This window comes from Schistocerca americana, chromosome 5 (genome assembly GCF_021461395.2).
Source record: "Schistocerca americana isolate TAMUIC-IGC-003095 chromosome 5, iqSchAmer2.1, whole genome shotgun sequence".
Taxonomy (NCBI): domain Eukaryota; kingdom Metazoa; phylum Arthropoda; class Insecta; order Orthoptera; family Acrididae; genus Schistocerca; species Schistocerca americana.
Genome location: NC_060123.1, coordinates 485,075,668 through 485,094,095, shown reverse-complemented (window position 1 = coordinate 485,094,095; position 18,428 = coordinate 485,075,668). Strand labels below are relative to the sequence as shown.

The 18,428-nt window shown below is 39.3% G+C and overlaps 1 protein-coding gene across 1 annotated transcript in view; it reads right to left on the bottom strand.

Annotated features, from left to right (window-relative positions):
* Positions 1 to 18,428, bottom strand: part of LOC124616033 (collagen alpha-5(IV) chain-like) — a 616,123-nt gene that overhangs the window by 60,294 nt on the left and 537,401 nt on the right. Inside the window, exons 26-28 of the mRNA XM_047144251.1 lie at positions 15,950 to 16,135; positions 3,904 to 4,018; positions 2,568 to 2,745 (exon numbers count right to left, since the gene is read on the bottom strand). Of these exons, the coding sequence (XP_047000207.1) occupies positions 2,568 to 2,745; positions 3,904 to 4,018; positions 15,950 to 16,135 (479 nt within the window). The remainder of the gene's footprint in view (positions 1 to 2,567; positions 2,746 to 3,903; positions 4,019 to 15,949; positions 16,136 to 18,428) is intronic.

The following is an 18,428-nucleotide window of genomic DNA, read 5'->3' as shown; positions in this document are numbered from 1 at the left end:
CAAATACACTCCTGGAAATTGAAATAAGAACACCGTGAATTCATTGTCCCAGGAAGGGGAAACTTTATTGACACATTCCTGGGGTCAGATACATCACATGATCACACTGACAGAACCACAGGCACATAGACACAGGCAACAGAGCATGCACAATGTCGGCACTAGTACAGTGTATATCCACCTTTCGCAGCAATGCAGGCTGCTATTCTCCCATGGAGACGATCGTAGAGATGCTGGATGTAGTCCTGTGGAACGGCTTGCCATGCCATTTCCACCTGGCGCCTCAGTTGGACCAGCGTTCGTGCTGGACGTGCAGACCGCGTGAGACGACGCTTCATCCAGTCCCAAACATGCTCAATGGGGGACAGATCCGGAGATCTTGCTGGCCAGGGTAGTTGACTTACACCTTCTAGAGCACGTTGGGTGGCACGGGATACATGCGGACGTGCATTGTCCTGTTGGAACAGCACGTTCCCTTGCCGGTCTAGGAATGGTAGAACGATGAGTTCGATGACGGTTTGGATGTACCGTGCACTATTCAGTGTCCCCTCGATGATCACCAGTGGTGTACGGCCAGTGTAGGAGATCGCTCCCCACACCATGATGCCGGGTGTTGGCCCTGTGTGCCTCGGTCGTATGCAGTCCTGATTGTGGCGCTCACCTGCACGGCGCCAAACACGCATACGACCATCATTGGCACCAAGGCAGAAGCGACTCTCATCGCTGAAGACGACACGTCTCCATTCGTCCCTCCATTCACGCCTGTCGCGACACCACTGGAGGCGGGCTGCACGATGTTGGGGCGTGAGCGGAAGACGGCCTAACGGTGTGCGGGACCGTAGCCCAGCTTCGTGGAGACGGTTGCGAATGGTCCTCGCCGATACCCCAGGAGCAACAGTGTCCCTAATTTGCTGGGAAGTGGCGGTGCGGTCCCCTACGGCACTGCGTAGGATCCTACGGTCTTGGCGTGCATCCGTGCGTCTCTGCGGTCCGGTCCCAGGTCGACGGGCACGTGCACCTTCCGCCGACCACTGGCGACAACATCGATGTACTGTGGAGACCTCACGCCCCACGTGTTGAGCAACTCAGCGGTACGTCCACCCGGCCTCCCACATGCCCACTATACGCCCTCGCTCAAAGTCCGTCAACTGCACATACGGTTCACGTCCACGCTGTCGTGGCATGCTACCAGTGTTAAAGACTGCGATGGAGCTCCGTATGCCACGGCAAACTGTCTGACACTGACGGCGGCGGTGCACAAATGCTGCGCAGCTAGCGCCATTCGACGGCCAACACCGCGGTTCCTGGTGTGTCCGCTGTGCCGTGCGTGTGATCATTGCTTGTACAGCCCTCTCGCAGTGTCCGGAGCAAGTATGGTGGGTCTGACACACCGGTGTCAATGTGTTCTTTTTTCCATTTCCAGGAGTGTATTTATCTAGAGTGCCATTCAAAGTAGAGTACATAAGCATTTGAATTTCTTTTTTATTTCAAATAACTTACATCTGTCACCCAGGAATATTAATCTTGCTTCTAAGAACAACTCGTATAAACTGCAGAAGCATTAGTGTAACAAATAGAAGTGGTAGATTTGCTTCTCAAGATGAGCACATAAAACATAGTTGATCCCACCCTCGTTAATCTAGATTTCTGGTTTATTCGGGTTCATTTTTTTGTTTCTCTTTATTTTAACATGAAGATTTGCAGTATGAAGTTGTTATGGTACAGTATTTGTATAGTTGTTACGTTGGCACTCTGCAGTCCCATGTTTCTAGCTATCTTACAAAGGTCTGTGTTGAACTGTTCCTTAAAAAGTTAAGAAGCTGTACTGATATTGATCTTATGTTGCCATGTTTTGAGTGTGCATTGTAGTGAAAGAAAGTGGTTGTTTCAATGGACAAAAAGTTGAAAACACTGAACAGAACAGACAAAGGAGCACTGCTGAAAAATGTAGCTGCAGAATATGGTATAGAGATTTTAACTGTGTCGGACTGGAAGAAGAAGTGGAAAAAATTGAAGATTTCTGCTTGAAAAAGATGACTAAAACCAGTTTGCAGAACCACCATACATTGAAGAAAAGAAAAATGAAACACTGGATGAAACATTTTGTCCCAAAATAAAAGGTGCATATATCGTAGTACATATTAAAGTTTTTTGCGTTTACTATAATATTTTGAGATTATCTGGATTTTTGGTAATCTAGATTACATTCAGTCCTATCTAGTCAGGATATATGAAGTTCTTGTACACTGAGGGTTTTTTTTTTTTTTTTTTCAGCTTGAATTTTTGCTTCTCAATCCATGCGACCTAGATATGATACCTTCTGGCTTGAACACCAAGTTCCCTCAATTTTGAGGGTGCCAACACAACCTTCAGGTAAAAATCATCCTGGCCTCAGTCTCCACTACTGCAAGTTCTCCAACCACTACTGAGGGAGTTCCCATTCCATTTACTTTCACCCTTCCCCCAACAGTGTCCTCTTCCCTTTGCCCCTCACAATGGATGTATTTTGAGGTTTACGTACTTATCTCAATACTGTTTGCTTATTAGCCCTGTTATAGTTTACATACCTTCCTGCCTGGGAGGCCACTCATTCCTGGAAGACCAAAATCTCCTGGGAAGCCTCGCTGTCCTTTAAATCCTGGTAAGCCTGGCTGGCCCGCAAGTCCTGCCTCACCTCTTACACCCTTCAGTCCAGGTATGCCTGAAGGTCCAGGATCACCAGCATCTCCAACTATACCCTTCACACTGAAAGAAAGAGATTTATACACTTAATTTGTTTTTCTAACATTTATTTAATTTCATTCATTTGGACATTTAACAGCCCACATTCAAACTTGCATGAGCTTCACGCATTTCATTGTAATTTTTGATCACCAGATTTCAGACAATATGTCATAGATTGCAAGAAAGAAACTCTGCTCTAATCAAGATTGAGAGTAGATTTTGCCCTGAAATCTTTGTCTGGCTTCTACATTAATACTCTGGAAGACACCTTTCAGAGGGAACTGGGTGATACAAGTATCATTTATCCTCATTCTATGCATGTACATCAAACACCGAAAAACAATCAATGATATTATGCTCTCATTTTATATTTTACACTATTATACAATTTATTTATTGGGTAATGAAACCTGTTCTTTGAATCTTTTGTGGATATAAGCTTTTATAAATTCAAAAGTAGTTAATTGACAAATGCATAATATTTCTGATGCAGTTTGTTTTGCTAGATTTTATTGAAAATGTTTGTAACTGTCTCAAATCAACCAGATATATTACTCATAAATTATACAGCTCTTTCTTAAACTTTCACAATATTTCAAGCAGTCTAACAAGTAAGAATCTCAAGCAGATGATCAATACTCAAATAAAAGTCAAATTAATGTCTCATTAGTAAACTTTTTGTATATAAGCTACATCTTCTAAATAGTTTTCCAATTATTGCAGTGCAGAATTTAGTTAACACTTAATAGTTTCACCTTGCACTGTCCTTATTTGTCTGATGCCAATAATTAAAGTGATACATTGCCAATGCTGTATTAAAAAATTCTGGGCTTTTAATTTATGTGTTTTCTTATATTTGAGTTTAGCTGTCTGTTGCTGCGCTTACCCTTTATCTTCTATAACTACTTATGAGAGCCTCAAAAATCCCTAAATGAAATTAAAATGAGGATGTATGTCATATTACAGAGGAACAGAGAAGGAAATATTTTTACAAGTTATTATGTGTCTTAACCTCCACTAGTAATAAATACTGAGATGAAATTTATATACTAATAGGTAGATGTGCACTCCAGACTCATCACTAAACTAAGGAAAAAAAAAAAAAAGAAAAAAAAAACGGTAAGAGAAAATAAGAATGGGAAGTACCTCAACAACTGACATTCTGAAAGCATTTCTTACCTGCCACCAGGTGGTCCTGGGTCACCCCTGAAGCCTTTAGGACCAGTCTGCCCAGGGCGACCATCCATGCCAGGTAGACCTTGGGTACCAGGTCGTCCTCTAGCACCAGGTAAACCTAAATTTTAACAATGAAATGAAGCAAAGTAACCAACATCCACCATCACACACAATTACAACATGAGAGCTGCAGTCCATATTTCCTACGTAAAACGGCTATTCAAAAAGCAAGGTCTGATCGGTTTAAAATGGAAACCACAGTGAAAATCAAAAATGTTTTATTTGTAACAGTTAGCGACATCTTTCAGCTACTTCTCTACATAGTCGCTATCCAATTAAAACATTTGTCATAGCATTGTACCAACTTTCTAGTACCTTCATCATAGAAGGCACCACCTGTGCTTTCTGCCAAATCTCTACACCAATCTGCAGCTTGTTTCCTGTGTCAAAATATTGTCTTCATAGCCAGCAGTTCATGAGTCCAGAGATGAAAATCAGAGCAAGCTAAGTCTGGGCTGTAGAGTGGGTCATCAAGCACTTCCCATCAAAAATGCTGCAGGAGTGCCCTCATTGCCCCTGCAATGTGTGGCCAAAAAATTGTCATGAAGAACAAAATGCATGATAGTTTTGATGGGTAAGCTGCATGAAATCAGGCAAAATTTCTCACAGGCATTCATACCTGGTGGGTGCCATTACTTTCCAGGCTTCTTTAACATGCTCACTGTGCACTCAGAACTGAAAATAGTTCTGTGACGTGATCGACAGGCATGCTAGAGACACTGTCCAACAAATCTATGCTAAGCTTCATACTGTGGTTTCCATTTCACACTTGACTGGACCTTACTTTCTGAATAGCTCTCATATGAGTCACAGTCAGCAAAATATCAAATTGTAAATGATAATTGAGAGGACTTGAAAAGTGATGAGGGTATATGCTGCACAAAAAATAAAATTAATTCTGTTGCATGTTTGAGCTTTGAGTGTTTATTAGAGTACAAAAAATATCTGATAGCTCAACAATATTCTCTCTATCATTCCACCACTCAACACTTCACTGTTATGGTGATTCGTACTTTGTCGTCTTATTTTTGTTTATTTTCATTCTATTTGGAATTTAGAAGGTACTATGACTAAAATATATTGAGTGGGTGGTCCATGGTCCCCCTTCCCCCAAGCCCCTGCAATACGAATTAATAATCTGCAAATATAAGACAACCCCTCCCTCCCATAATGAAATGGTAAAAAACTCATCTTAGGTTAATACAGTGCTTCATCCAGACATAAGAAAACTAGAAAGAAGTACACATGTATAATAGTCAAAACCCCATCATCCAGGAGAGACACAAGGCAGAGTATTTATTAAATAAATGAAGTAAAAGTCTCATAAAGTAATATTAGTAGACTTGCCTCTTTGACCAGGTGGTCCAGAGTCTTTAGGAGAATGCAAGTGGTGTAAATATAGCATTATTATTACAAGAAACTATATCAAACAACTCAGAATTATTTATAGGAAATGGTTTTGACACTGTATTGAGTTTTATTTGATCCTGTAAGATTATATTGTGTACAGTAAAAGTATGCTTAATACAGGACACATCAAAACCAAAAAACGTTCATTATCACTTATCCTTACAGTCTTATATCACTGATTACAAATAACAATATAAACAAATTTCATGTGATAAATACTTTTCAGAACTATGAAATCATTTTCCACCAGAAAGTCATCTAGTTTCTTTGGAAAATTAATATAATGTATACTGTCATGCAGATTTTAAGGCAGACTTCTTAGAAAGTCCTTTCCCAAGTGTCAGAAGCTGGAGTGTGCTTCATATATCATTCTTCCTCCATGTGTTATGGGTGTGTACACTAGTATTTGTAATCCACTTTGCGCTATCTTCTGTGATGTATATTATTGTTTTAGATATGTAAAGAGATGTAAAAGTTAAGATGGCTACATTTTTTAAGCAGTTTGTGCATGTTTCAGAAGCCTTTCTTCTTGAAATGACTCTAATTGCTTTTTTCTTTAATTTGAACACTCTTTTTATTTCTTGAATGTTTCAGTTCCCCACAGTGTCACTCAGGACTGCATGTATGGTTCAAGGAGTCCATGGTATACTGTGTGCAGAAGCTCTTTACTGTGATAGTTGCTTTACTATGAATATGATGGAGCTGAGATTCTTACAGGTGGAATTAAAACACTGTTTCTGTTTCTGCTCATTATCCACTGTAATACCTCAGACTCTTGTGAGTTCTACTTCTTTGGGACTTGTTTCATCCCCCTCTAAATCCATGCGTTGTCTTTGTTTCTGAATATTGCGTACACAGTCAATTTCAGATTTCTAAACAATTCATTTCCTAAGAGTGGTGACATTTGCAGAAATATATGCCCTTCTCTCGAGCTATTCCACATTTTGGTCATGGTTCAGTGTTGTCATGTCATCTGTGTACATTATTTTCTACTCTTTCTCTTCAACAGCTATACAGTTAACAAGGCAGTAGCCCTATTACTGAACCCTGCGCCACTCCTTATTTGATACCTTTGGCTTCTGACTGGTATGAATTCCCTACTTATACATACTGTTTTCTGTTGCTTAAGTATTATTATATCACTTTCCTGCTTGTCCTTGAATGCAATAGTCTTCCAATTTTTGTATCAGTATTTCATGGTCAACAATCTTAAATGCTTTGGAGAGATCCAGAAACATTGCTGATACAACTTTTTTTTCATGTAAGGACTGTATATTGTATTCTATCAGACTGGCAATTGCTGATTCTGTAAACTTACTCTTTCTGGAACCATACTGTAATGGTACAAGCATGACAAGTATGTTACAGGAGGAATGGTCGATATTTTGGGATAAGATAGGAAACATCATTCAAAGAAAAGCAGTCTAGTAAACATGGGTTCTAAAATTCATACCTTAGAGCTGTGAACACTTGTTTAGTACTAGAGATGTATTTCACAGCAACGAAGATGAACAAGTGCTCATAGCTCTTAAGGTATGCATTTTATAGCCCATGTTTATTAAACTTTTTTGTCTCGAATGGCCATTCTTGTCATATTCCTGAATATTGACCATTCCTCCTGGAACTTCCTGCATTTGTCCAAATAGTCAACTAATCTTTAATACATCAGCATTTCCAGGAGCTTTGAGAAACCTGTTATCAGAAAAGCCGGCCCGTAACTGTCCGTACCAGATTGGGTTGATAGAAGAGATAGAGAAGATCCAACGGAGAGCAGCGCACTTTGTTACAGGATCATTTAATAATCACAAAAGCGTTACGGAGATGATAGATAAACTCTAGTGAAAGACTCTGCAGGAGAGACGTTCAGTAGCTCGGTACGGGCTTTTGTTGAAGTTTCGAGAACATACCTTCACGGAGGAATCAAGCGGTATATTGCTCCCTCCTATGTATACCTCGCGAGCAGACCATGAGGATAAAATCAGAGAGATTAGAGCCCACACAGAGGCATACCAACAACCTTTCTTTCCACGAACAATACGAGTCTGGAATAGAAGTGAGAACCAATAGAGGTACTCAAAGTACCCTCCACCACACACCATCAGGTGGCTTGCAGAGTATGGATGTAGATGTAGATGTAGTTGGGGTCATTCTCATCCCCTTTCTTGTACACTGACACCACCCTGCCTATTTTCAGTTTTTCTGAAAGAGCTGTTTGCTATGTCCAGCAATGGTGTGATTATTTTCTCACTTACTATTTTTATTATGTAATTCGATGTTTCATCATCACCAACTGATTTCTCAAACTTCAGTTCCCTTACAGTTTTCGTCAGTTCATCTTCTATGTAGTAATCACTAAGTAAGTCTTCTATTTCTCTATCATCTGCAACCACTGTGTTGTCTATTTTCACTGACTTGATCTCTGCTAGTTTGATCCATCTTTTTCCTTTCATTCAACATTAATTACATTACAAACTGATTTCATTTAATTTTTTTGAGTTTATTATGGTTGTGTTAATTGCTCTTGCTTCTATCCACCTTCTTTTTTTCTGTAATTCTTTTATAATACTTCATAGTTTTCAGCTTTGCCCAACTGTCTCAGGTCCTGCAACTTCCTACAATGTTGTACTATTTTACTGGTAATCCACTGTGTTTGATCCTGCCACTGTGTTTGATCCTGCACCTTTTCTTTTCTCATTTCTTTGGGGGATGCTACATTAAAATGATATTTAATTGTTGTAATAAGTGTGTAATACTTTTCATTTACATTCTGTGCCTGTAGATTTTCATTCCAGATTTCCCTACTCAATATTGTTCTAAAGATGTTAATATTTTGCAGATTTCTTTGGTTGTTTGTTTTGTGTCTTATATCATTACTTCTGCAGAAGTAGACCATCTGTCCACTGATGATCAGATATTTCTGCTTGAACTACATGTGACTCATAGTTACATCTGCTAATATTAGTGATGATGTTGCCAATAATGGTCTGACTTTGAGAAGTCACATTTGTTGGTGCAAATATTGTTGCCTCCATGCTATACTGTGTTAACAATTCTTCAAATTCTTGTTTTGTTTTTGATCCTTCTCTCCTGTCAGTGCTGAAGTCTCCACATACAACAATGTTTCTCTTAGTATTCATTTTTAGTGAGTTACAATATTAGGAAAGTTGCCACTCACCTTATACCTGAGATGCTGAATCGCAAATTGGCACAACAAAAAGACTTCAGCAAAAATGGCTGGGGTGGGAAGGAAGAGGAATAGTATGGTAGGGGTGGTGGACAGTGTAATGCTGCAGGTTAGACAGAGTGCAGGGGAGAGGTAGGGAGAGGAGGGTGGGGGGAAGTAGCGGAAAAGGAGAGAAGTAAAACGACTGGGTGTGATGGTGGAATGATGGCTGTGTAGTGCTGGAATGGGAACAGGGAAGGGGCTGGATGAGTGAGGACAGTTACTAACGAAGGTTGAGGCCAGGAGGGTTACGGGATCATAGAATGTATTGCACGATTGCACGGCAAGTTCCCAACTGTGTAATTCAGTAGAACTGGTGTTTGTGGGAAAGATCTGCTGTGAAGCAGTCATTGAAATGAAGGATGTCATTTTTGGCAGTGTGCTCAGGAACAGGATGGTCCACTTGTTTCTTGGCCAAAGTTTGTTGGTGGCTATTCATGTGGACAGACAGCCTGTTGGTTGCCATGCCCACATAGAATGCAGCACAGTGTTTGCAGCTTAGCTTGTAGTTCACATGACTGGTTTCACAGGTAGCCCTGCCTTTGATGGGATAGGTGATATTTGTGACCGAACTGGAGTAGTTGGTGGTGGGAGGATGTATGCGACAGGTCTTGCATCTAGTTCTGTTACAGGGGTATGACCATGAGGTAAGGGTTTGGGAGCAGGGGTTATGTAAGGATGGATGAATATATTGTAGGTTCAGTGGACAGTGGGGGTGGGAAGGATAGTGGGCAGGACATTTCTCATTTCAGGGTGCGATGAGAGGTAGTTGAAACCCTGGCAGAGAATGTCACTCAGTTGCTCCAGTCCTGAGTGGTACTGAGTTATGAGGGGAATGCTCCTCTGTGGCTGGATGGTGGGATTTTGGGAGGTGGTGGTAGACTGGAAAGATAAGGCACGGGAGATTTGTTTTTGTACAAGGTTGGGAGGATAATTGCAGTCCATAAAGGCTTCAGTGAGACCCTCGGTATATTTTGAGAGGGACCACTCACAACTGCAGGTTCGATGACCACAGATGGTTAGACTGTATGGAAGGGACTTCTTGGTATGGAACAGGTGGCAGCTGTCAAAATGAAGATACTACTAGTAGTTAGTAGGTTTGATATGGACGGAGGTATTGATGTAGTCATCTTTGATGCGGAGGTCAACATCTAGGAAGGTGGCTTGTTGGATTCCGTAGGACCAGGTTAAGCAAATGGGGAAGAAGTAGTTGAGGTTCTGGGGGAATGTGGATTGGATGTCCTCATCCTCAATCCAGATTTCAAAGATGTCATCACTGAACCTGAACCAGGTGAGATGTTTATGATTCTGGGAGTTTACGAAGGATTCCACTAGATGGCCCATTAAAAGATTGGCAAAGGATAGTGGTAAGGCCATGGGCATTAGAGATGTTTGTGTAAACATAGGTGGCATCATTAGTGATGAGCAAGGCACTGTGTGGTAAAGGTACAGGAATTGTGGAGAGTCAGTGGAGGAAATGGTTGGTATCTTTTATAGAGGAGGGCAGGTTCCAGGTAATAGGTTGAAGGTATTGGTCTACGAAGCAGAGATTCTCTCAGTAACTGGTTACAATGGGGTGTCCTGGGTGGCTAGGTTTATGGACTTTATGAAGCATGTAGAAGGTAGGAGTGCGAACAGTGGTAGGGCTGACTAGAGAGATGGACTTTGGGGAGAGGTTCTGGGATGAGCCTAAGTATTTGAGGAGTGACTGAAGATCCAGCTGGATTTCTGGAATGGAGTCACTGTGGCAAGGTTTGTAGGTGGAAGTACCTGACAGCTGGCAGAGTCCTTCCACCAGGTAATCCTTGTGGTTCAAAACAACAGTGGTGTAGCCTTTGTCAGCAGGTAGGATTATAAGGTCGGGATCAGTTTTTAGATGGTGGACTGCAGTTCTTTCTGTGGATGTAAGGTTGGTGTGCATGTTGAGGGATTTGGGGAATGATGTTGAGGCAAGCTTTGAGGTTAAGAAGTTCGGGAAAGTTAACAGGGGTGATTTGGGGGCAGTGGGGATAGATCACGGGTGGATGGTGGAGTGAACTGGTTAGGCAGGGTTGAATATTGGTCTTTGGTTGAGTCTGATTGGTAGGGTTGGTGGCAAAAAAGTGTTTCCACTGTAGGGACCAGGAGATAAGGTCTTTAACAAGTCCTGCATGATTGAATTTGGGAGTGGAGCAAAAGGTGAGGCCTTTTGAAAGGACTGATATTTCTGTGTGGCTAAGGCTTCTGGAGGAAAGGTTCATTACTGTGTTATGGGTCATTTTAGTTCTTGATTCTGTGTGGTGGTGGTGGGAGGAGTTTTGGAGGGTGGGGTAAGTGTAGTAGGTCTGCAAGACAGGGTTTGTCAGATATGAGGGGACGTGGGTGAGGTTTGGAGTTTATTGTACAGATGATGGTCAGTGGTACTCCAAGGTGGGAGTAGGAAGTGAGCAGGGTGGAGAGCTTTTTGAGGTGGCATTGTGCATGTTGCTCAAGTTCCTGCAATGCAGGAGTTTCAATGTGTGTTACACGTTCAAGGAATTTGGGATTGCATAGCAGGAGAATTTTGTGGTGGAGTCTTTTTGTGACAGTCTTTTTGTTGTGACTACCAGTGACTCAGCATCTCCGCTATATAGGGAGTGGCAACTTCCCTTTTCATAACATTGTTACATTCCATACTGGATTTTCCACTGTTTGATTTTTAGTAAGTTAGGTTGCTTTTTTCCTAGAAAGATGCTAATCTTGCCACCTGGTAATCTGTACACATAAAACATTCTGCATCTGTCTCTACACCAGAAATTTCATAGTTTTTTTCTCTAGTTACGGTTAGTTTTGCTGTTTACAGTCTTTAGAAGCTGTCCTGTTTTAATACATACAGAATCTCCACCATCTTTATGTTCACAGTTGTAGTAACTGTCAAAGTTTGTTTATTGTCAGATTCTCTATCTTGCTTTCAGTTAGCCCACATTCACAGATGCTTAATGTGTCTGGTTGTATTTCAGTCAGTTCTTCTGCTTCCAGTTTATTGTTACCAGTGTATTTGATATTTTGATGCAGTACTTATATCTAATTTTTCTTTTGCTGACATTCATGTTGTAAATTTTATTCTGAAAGCAGGTTCTGTAGTGTCTCCTTTTTTGTGTGGCACTTATATTTTGCTGTTTCAACTAGAGCATCTGATTTTTCACCCCCATCAACCCATATAAGTTCCCCTTGCTTCTAATAATTTTTCAGATTGTAAACATTCCTCTAGGTGTTATAGACCCCAGTTTATTCAAACGAACATCATCCTTTTCAAGGCAGTTTTCTCACAGAAATTTGTTTGAGTCTTTGAACTGTGATAGCACAATTTATTTTGTAGATATATTTGTCACTCACCGACATTCTTTTTTATGACTCTGCTAACTATCAGCCAGAATCTCACACAGACATTCTTTGTTGAATGAATCATGTTTCTTGTCTCATTAATAATTTCTTCTTCACTGCTGCTTAAAAAATTAATTCCAACGTACCACAAAGACATCTCTATAATTTAGTTTGGTTTCATAATCCGTTTGTGCAGCCACTTGTCTTGCATTTACCAAAATTTTAAAACGTTTTCCCATTGTTGCATTCTAATGCCAGACTGCACATTGTTTTTTCAGTTGGGGACAGTGATATTTTTCAGCCAATTACTAGAAACTCAGTTTTGTTCCCTTGCATAGCTCCAGTTTCTTCTTTCCTTCTACTTTATGTCACCACCACCCATTTATATTTATCTACAGCTTTTTGACTGGCTGAGTTTATTGTGAGATCAACAGAAATAAAGCATGCATTGTTGTTTTTAAAGTTTGTATGCATACACATATTTTTGTGGTCTTGTTGTTTTTCTGTTTGATGTATTACTCACACCCAGGACTGCTTTTCTGCTATTAAACTATTATTCTCTTTATTTCTAGTCAATATTTCAGTTTTTAATGTCTCGTGTCTATGATACTAGAAAAAAGATGTTTCCCTCTTATAGATTAAAATTCTATAACAAATTCCACAGTACAATGCTATGAAAATTCATAACAAACTGAAAGGAAAAAAGCATAGCAATACACTTTAGTGCATAATTACATACAAACTGACTCTGTGATGACAAAGTTTTCTGTACTATTCTCATTTATTGCCTTTATACTACATAGTATATTGTCATATGCCATTTCACCCCCTTTTCCAAACACGTCTATATTTTTATGATTTTTATCAAACAATGGAAAATCCAGGATGGAATGTAGCAATAGTTTTATGATTTCTACTGAGCATCTTCCTTTTTCTCCCATCACTGTTTTCCCATCTTTGGAAGTTGAAAATAAATCTTATCTCCTTTCCCTCATATTCAAATGTCTTCGGTCCGTATCCTTTTTGCTAATTTATGACGTACCCACTCCCCAAAATATTACCAGTTAGTCAGGACTTCATTAATTGCTTACCAGTTCTCTTTGTACTTCACATGTAAGGGTCCTATATCACTTTATGTGCAGTCTCTTCCCATACTATACTGTTATTCCTTATTGTGAAAGAGGGGACTGATCAAAAACCTGTTATGTATTGTTAATGTTGGATTTCTGAGCTATGTTAAGTGTAATGTAGTTTTACACTAAAATACTTAAAATCAGATACACTGTTCATCTTCAAAAGAGCTACACCAAGAAGGACCAAACCAATCTACTCTGAACTGGACAGGTACATTGCACACCATCAGCTATGCCAATGCGTAGTCGGCTACGCACTTAAAAATTGTGGCTGGGGCCATGACGGCATGTTCATTGGTTGACATAACAGGGCCCAAACAGCCATGCCAGCAAGTACAACAGCTGGTAGCATCACTAGAGCATCACCAGAATGTGCACTATGCCCAGGTCACACTTCAACACCAAGTTACCCAGTTAGACGAGTTCAAAAGAGCCACATAGTGGGACTGTGGGAGGCAGGGTGGTCCTATTGTAATAATGCATGCCACATAGTTGTATGGATATTACTGTTGGCTGCTGTTTCTGGGCAATGAATACTGGAGGGCATGCATGCATGACATGTAGAATGTGGATGTCTGCCAAGCACCATAAGGAGGGAGGACCAACAGATTGTCCACCACATGTGAACAGAACTGACAGTAATTATAGCATACATTCAGCAGACTCTCCTGCCTTCTATGCAACATCCCACAATTGCTAGTACCTTTGGCAGGCAGCTGCATCTCACAGGGATCGCAGCACACCAATCATTACAAGACCTGACACTCATACCCATACAGTATTATACCAGGCTCTCAGAGTATCAGCAGCAATGGATATATGGCCCTGCAGACTGGCAGCAGAACATCTTTTGCCACGAATCCCACTTCTCCCTAGTAGGCAATGATCATCAGGTCCTTATCTGGAGGAGCAGTGGAGATTGCAACAAAGAGTGGTTTGTGGTATCCCATCACATGTCCCACCAGCCTGATATGACAGTGTGAGGACCAAGAGTCTATGGTGCCATTCAACATTAGTATTCCTAATGGGCTTTGTGATAGTCGCATGGTATATGGTGGAGATTCTGCAATCGGTGGCTCTGCCATTCATGAATGCCCATGCCCATGCCCTATTTTAGCAGAACAATGCTCATTCTCATACTGCTGAGACCTCTGGAGCATGCCTTGCAGCTATGGATACTCTGCCATGGCCAACCACATCACCCCTCTCCCCACAGTTGAGAATGTGTGGAATGCCGTGGAGCATGTATCAGGACTCCATCTCCAGCCACCAATCTACAGGAACTGCATGCTCAGGTGCAAGCATCATGGGATAGAGTACTGCATGGGTGTCATAATATGTACAACTCCATGTCACAACATGTGAATACTTGTATTCATGATGGGGACCTGATGTTACACTGACACATATGTTTTATGGCCATGTATTGCAATAAAAGTTGGTCCTTCAAAATTGAAAGTGTAATCATTTTGAATGTATGATACATCTACCTGTCTGCCAACTATCATAATTATAATAATAATATATATATATAAAAAAAAAAAAAAAAATCACGATCAGTGTTAGCTTCCAAACCAACCATGAAATCAGGAGCTTATGGAAGCAATCTATCAAATTCATAGGAATATTTGAATAAAAAAAATATCAGGTTTTTCACGTGTAAACTGCTTGGTAAACAAGTTAAGCAGTCTTCCATTCACAATGATGACACTGTTTTCTACTCTGAGACTGTTGCAAGATATTACATCATCTTTTAGGAGAAAGCAACTAGTGTAAATGTAGTATTATTACTACAAGAAACTATATAAAAAATTCAGAATCATTTATGGGAAACAGAACTGAACATGTGTATGATACTAGAACCAAAAAAAAATTCATATGATTATAAATTAAAACTTGTTCTCATATTCCACAGTACATCACTATGAAAATTTATAATGATCTGAATGGGTCAGTGGAAGAAAGCGCTAACCCACAAGATTGTATTTGGAGTTACAACATATTACATATTAAGCTGAATCTAAAAAACCAGAACATAAACAAAATAAGACAAAACAGTTTGTACATTATGCATTACTATCTTAGTGGTGCATTTTGAGATACTTGTTACCAGCACATGTTGAAACTGAAAACACATCCATTGGCATGACCAGACTAATCCTTACTAAATTGAGGGTTAGTACTTTCTTCTGCTGATCCCTTCAGCCAAAAGGGAAAATGTCCACAGTATGGAAAAATTAGATGCTACTCTTGTGCAAAAATGTTATTCAGCTGTGGAATTTTTAAATGATGGAAGAGCTACCTCTGTAGAATAATGTGATAAACATGTATTGGTTGTCACAAATTAAAATTAATTTCAGTCTTTTGTGCTATGCAGGTGTCTAAAATAAGTCCCCTATATTGAAGAATCTCTTGTACATTAAATCAATGACTTGACTTTGTATATAAAGAGAAAAAGAATTTCTGCGTCTATTAGCAGCAACATTACATCTCTTTCAAATATACATTAATACATTATACAAAAATACTATAACAAATTCCTAAAACATAACTTATAATCCACCTGTTTCAATCAATATATATTATCCAATTATTAGAGTGAAACTTTTTAGATATATTTTTCCTGCTTATTCCACTGTGCTATTTTCCTTTTCTCACTGAAGAATAAGCTTCCTGTTTTTCTGACTTAACTGGCTGAAGTTTATCTTTATCTTTTTTAATGTAATACATTGGAGGGATCTGAATGTTACTGGATCCAACATACAAAGTTATGTCTCTACGTGTATGAATCATAATTATTTACTATCTGTATTGTTACAGTCAGCATTCCTTACTATAGTAATACAGCTCTTATGAAAGTCACAAACAATGGAGTTCTTACCTGGAGCACCTGGGTATCCCTTTGGTCCCATTATAGAGAGCCCTGGTACTCCTGAGATACCCTTAGGTCCATCAAGCCCATATTCTCCAGGTGCACCTTTCTGCCCAGGGCGTCCAGGTTTTCCTGGAAGGCCATTAAGGCCACCTCTACCTTTCTGACCTTGTTCAGCACCAACACCAGGGAGTCCTAAAAATTTGAAGAACTATTTGTTAAGTTTTACATTGCATGTGAAAAATAACATAAAAAATTGATGCAGTATCTACCAGCATGATATGATGAACATAAACATTAATCAAAGATGACATTCATAAAGTGCTCTACAAATTAAAGGCAGAGTTTCTGCAGCAATATTTTTATTTGTAGAGTCTTGAAAATTTTTGCAGCTTGAACATATGTACATTTCTAGGTGTAATGCTGGCAACCCTTTCTTTTGTTATTTGGTTGACATATGTTAGACAAATGAACTTCAAAATCTTTACCGGAGAGGTGGTGCTATGTATAAACCTAATGGCTTCTAAAATACAGGTATATTGAACACACAATGTATAGAAATTGTGAAACATATTTTTTGTAGTCTAAAAGAAAGAGAGAGAGAGAGAGAGAGAGAGAGAGAGAGAGAGGGAGAGAGAGAGAGAGAGAGAGATCTCTTATTAATTTAGTAATCCTTTTCTGCATTATAAATATTTCTCAGTGTGGTACAAATGCATAATAAACACATTTAAATGTTTCTACGTTATATACTCTTGATCCGTATGTTAAATGCATATCACGTGCCATTTAACCATTTTATTAGTATTTCCTTGTAACTGTTTAACTTTGGTGTGTTATCTATTGACACTCCAAGAAACTTAGTGATTATCTCTTATTATATTGTAAGACCGTCAACGAGAACTTGTTCTATCATTGATGGTGATTATTGCAAAGAGTGGAAATTCATTAAGACATTTTTATTTTTATTTTTATTTGGTAATAGTATGTATATTTTCAACCAGATAATGAATTTTTGGTTGTTGTCAGTTATTATATTCTGTAACATTGGATTGGAATGGCTAGCATGAATAATAGTGGCATAATATGCAATGTTTACTCCCAGACTGATACAAATATTATTAGATGAATCAATACTAATAATACAGAAGAGGAGACCAAGAGTAGAATGCTGAAGGGCACTCTAACTGAAAGATTGCTTTGTGGACAAAATTGTTTCGCCATAACATGTGCTAACCGCTATATTTTGCATCCTGCAGAGAGTTATGATACAAACTAATCACAATATGTGATCTCTCTGGTACATATGTTTCTTTACCACCATACTGAAACAGCTTTTGCATAAGATCATGATAAAGTAGATCAAACATTTATGTAAGGACCAGGAATATTGCCACTGTATACAGCTTTGGTGCTCTGGAGCAACTCTGAGCAATGAAAAGCTGCTGAGGTACTAACTGAATTGAATGTGGAAGTCAAGCACCAATATTTGTAAAATAATTATTGCAGACTTCACACATTTGTTTCTGATTTAAAATTATAGTTCCTTCATAATTAACACCTTATATTAACTCCTTACCAGGCTTCTTGGCAACTGAGTGGCTACTCAGGCTGACAAGAAAGAGGAGAGATCAAAGGTGTGTGGAAACTGGGACGAATTACGATATACTGGGCATGCAGAGAGTGAGGATGTAATGAGAGGCATGACAGAGATGGTTCTCAGTGGCAGTGGTAAAATGAGGACTGAATGATATTGGGCGTTAAGAGGAGCACTGATCAATGACTGATGTACAGTTGTTGGTGTCACAGTTCACTGCTCATTCCTGGACAGGCTGGACAAGATACTGTTTGTCTGTATATGCTCTGGCAAAGTTACCAAAATATTTGGTTAACTCAACTACCCACTGCAGATGCAGTACCCATAGGTGTAAAGGCTGCAAGGAAGGGACATTTTAATTTTGATAGTGTGATTGCTGCCAATTCAGACTTTTAAGGATATTAAATAAGTCAAGAAATACACACAGGCAGAGTTTTCAGAAATTATCTGTATCGAAAAGCCACACTTTGAAAATAATGCTTCCTTTCCAATTATAGCATACAGTTGTTTATTTATTACCATCTGCTTAATATTCACACGAGTACGCTGACAACTCTCAGTACACCATTACTGACATAATGTAAGAGTTGAAACCTGCTAACAAATAATAAAGCTTCTTGTTAGCTACTACAAGAAACATCCAAGTCTTGAACTTAGATAATCAGATAATTTATAAATGCAGCTAAGAAAGTAAGTCTTTAATTTTGTTTTTAATTTGTAATAATTTTGAATTTTTTGTTTTCTTCTATATGCAGCTTGTTCAAAGCTTTTGCACAAGAATATAGAACATCACATGGGACCATACCTACAAAAGTGAACTCTGCATTGTTATTATTTTCATGCCTTGCACTTATGTTTGCCATATTACTATTTACATGACACTGGTTGTTACTA